Source organism: Littorina saxatilis, linkage group LG15 (assembly GCF_037325665.1).
Source record: "Littorina saxatilis isolate snail1 linkage group LG15, US_GU_Lsax_2.0, whole genome shotgun sequence".
Lineage (NCBI taxonomy): Eukaryota > Metazoa > Mollusca > Gastropoda > Littorinimorpha > Littorinidae > Littorina > Littorina saxatilis.
This window is the reverse complement of record NC_090259.1, coordinates 40,187,175-40,190,574: the sequence shown is the minus strand read 5'-3', so window position 1 is coordinate 40,190,574 and position 3,400 is coordinate 40,187,175. Positions and strand designations below refer to the sequence as shown.

Below are 3,400 nucleotides of genomic sequence, written 5' to 3'. Positions count from 1 at the left end.
CGATAGAAGAGCTGCAGCGAAATACTGAAACCGATGAAGATAAATACAGGTTTAGGGGCAAAACGAATTTAAGTGCAGTGTTCCCCACTTAATCTGAACAAATTAATTAAGAAGTTATTAAGAAGGTATTGTATATTCCAGTGCAGTTTTCAGAAAGAATTCACGCAACGATGATGATTGTTACATCCAAATTGAGTTCTCAACATGCAAGCACTATTTTGTATGCACGCTCTTTAGATATTGCTGGCAATTGTGTAGTAACCAGAATCATTTAGTTTTCATGTTTTTGTTTCTGAATATTTCATTTCATTTCATGTCATTACTTTATTGTCCCATCTATGGTAAATTCGGGTCGCTTCCTCCCAGTGGAAAGCTAACAGCAACAGAGTCGCGCTACCCAGGTGTCTGCGTGTTTATTTATTTTTTATTTTTATATTATGTTTCTAGTTACGTATTTATTTACTTATTCAGCCAGTTATTCATTACATTATTTTGGCATTATCCAAAAGTCTGAAAAATATTTTACATAAATAAAAAGCAAATAAGCCTACAAAACCGCTCCACTCCAACTATATTTCGCGTACACTATGGCAACAACCCCAACAAAATCTTTACTTCCATCCCCATTTTGAAACATCGCAACAACAGACTTCCAGATCTATAACACGATCATATGTGTTCTCTGTTTGCATGTCTGTCCAGTGTCCTGTCCCCCCATAAAGCATATCAACTCTACCTGTCCCAAGATAGGCCAATTGGTTCTAAGAGGACGTTAAAACTAATTATCATCATGTGAGCCAACGCCAGCGTAGTACTAGGGCTCATGGCCCTAGAATAAGTTTCCCATTTGTCGCTATTAATGTACTCATAACCTTTGTATTACCACCACCGTATTTGCATGTTTTCTGAATTGAAAAAAAAACATATTCTGCTGGCCATTATATTTCATCTATGATCTAAGGACTGGGTGGCCGAGTGGTAACGCACTTGCGCTCGGAAGCGAGAGGTTGCGTGTTCAGGCCTGGGTCAGGCCGCAATTTTCTCCCCCCTTTCCTAACCTAGGTGGTGGGTTCAAGTGCTAGTCTTTCGGATGAGACGAAAAAACGTTATGTGTTTCTGTACATACGTGTACTTGTGCGTTTTCATCCCTGGGAGCTGTGCATGCCTTTGAACGAATTCACGAAAACACAATTCGTTGTTACGTCAAAATGTGTTCTATACAAGCACCAGTGTGATGCACTAGTACTTTCAATCAATCAATGACGCTTATATCGCGCATATTCCGTGGGTACAGTTCTAGGCGCTCTGCAGTGATGCCGTGTGAGATGAAATTTTATACGGCCAGTAGATTGCAGCCATTTCGGCGCATATTTACCTTTCACGGCCTATTATTCCAAGTCACACGGGTATAGGTAGACAATTATGCCTAAGCAATTTTGCCAGGAAAGACCCTTTTGTCAATCGTGGGATCTTTAACGTGCACACCCAATGTAGTGTACACGGGGGGAGGGTTCGGACACCGAAGAGAGTCTGCACACAAAGTTGACTCTGAAATAAATTTCCGCCGAACCTGGGATCGAACTCACGCTGACAGCGGCCAACTGAATACAAATCCAGCGCGCTACCAACAGAGCTATATCCCCTTGCTTGCAATCGTGCATTAATTAATTATCGTGCATTCCGTTAATCAGACTCATTTACTTGTCTGTCACGTAAGTCTGTGTGTATACTTATTTTGTTTTTTGTTGTTTTTGTCTTTTGGTGCTTTATTCTTCCTTTATTGTGAGCTCTCATCCAATGTCTGCCTTTTTAACAATGTTTTCATTGAACAATATTTGGTTCTTGTTTCATCAAAACCAGTTATGTATGTATTCATGCATTGTAAATGTTGTATGTTGTTTAATAATTCATCATGAATTTCCAGTCTCCAGGACACATGACTATGGTGTGTGTGTGTGTGTGTGTGTGTGCGTGTGTGTGTGTGTGTGTGTGTGTGTGTGTGTGTGTGTGAGTGTGTGTGTATGTGTGTGTGTGTGTGTGTGTGTGTGTGTGTGCACGTTCGTTTCTCTATCTTTCTCTCTCTCCCCCTCCCTCTCTCTCTCACACACACACACACACACACACACACACACACACACACACACACACACACACACACACACACACACACACATATTAAAGTGCGTATCCATGTGCTTGTACAGGCAAGAAATTCTAAAATTATCAAACAAATCGGCTTGTTTGTGAGCATACCATGCAGTCACCAGTAAGAATGTGACATACACTATGATACAGTCACCGAATCACAAATGCAGACAACGTTCTATAATAAACAAAGAAACGACATACTAAGTCTACTATTTACTCACTGAATAAAAGGAGATAGCCCAAGCAGCGATAGAAAAGCACAGAGTGCAACAACATTGCGATAAAAACAGATGGTTTTCTACAGCTGACCCAAGCATAACTCTTGCACCCGAATTTTATGTTATAACATGATGACTGGGTTACAAGCAACCTGATTACGATAATCAGAAAAAGAAAAAGTCCAAAACTTATTCACGGTTGGGAAAGAATGTGACTGTTGGCCATTGAAAACACTTTCTCATTCCCACTGGTGGTTATTTTTTCATCTTTTTTTTTTGGAACGCCATTTTTAATCAACAAAGGTAGTCGTATCCTGAAATACCAAGGGACATAAGCAGGGCTGAATCGAGAATAACCCTCCCTTGCCCTTAGCGGTCCCTCTCGCCCTGAAAAGCCATTGTGCTTCCGGCGTCTGACATTTCGCGATCAGGCAATCGTTGAGGTTGTTTTCGGGAAGGGGGTGGGGGGTGATAAAGAGAGACAGAGCAAATAAGCAACTGACTGGGATGATGCTGGTGGTGCTGTTGTAAAAAAATCAATCATTTCAGTGCACTTTCTATTTCAAGCTTTGTAATCATTGTGTATGACAGGAGAGAGAGAGAGAAAGAGAGGAGGGAGAGAGAGAGATAGAGGGGGGGGGAGAGAGAGAGAGAGAGGGAGAGAGAGAGAGAGAGTGGGGGGGGGAGGGGGAGAGACAAACAGACAGACAGACAGACAGACAGAGAGAAAGAGAGAGAGGGAGAGAGAGAGCGAGAAAGAGGGTGGGGGGGGAGAGGGACAATCAATCAATCAATCCATATGAAGCTTATATATAGCGCGTATTCCGTGGGTACAGTTCTAAGCGCTTGTCGAAGAGTTATCAACACAGGACTAACAAAGAAACTAACATCTACAGACGGACACGAACCAAACCCTGATAAACATACAACAAACAACTGTTTAACAACAATGTACACATCAATAGCTAGGTCCAAAAAAAATAATATTAAACACAAAGAAAACACCTCTCACAGATCACAGCACAAGAATGTCT

General features: G+C 41.4%; 1 protein-coding gene across 1 annotated transcript in view; it reads left to right on the top strand.

The window, feature by feature from the left end:
* LOC138949312 (MAP kinase-activated protein kinase 2-like) overlaps positions 1–1,933 on the top strand; it is a 12,419-nt gene extending 10,486 nt beyond the window's left edge. Inside the window, exon 9 of the mRNA XM_070321105.1 lies at positions 1–1,933. This exon is cut by the window's left edge and continues 144 nt beyond it. Coding sequence (XP_070177206.1) covers positions 1–6 — 6 coding nt within the window. The 3' untranslated portion in view covers positions 7–1,933.
* The last annotated feature ends 1,467 nt before the right edge of the window (positions 1,934–3,400 follow it).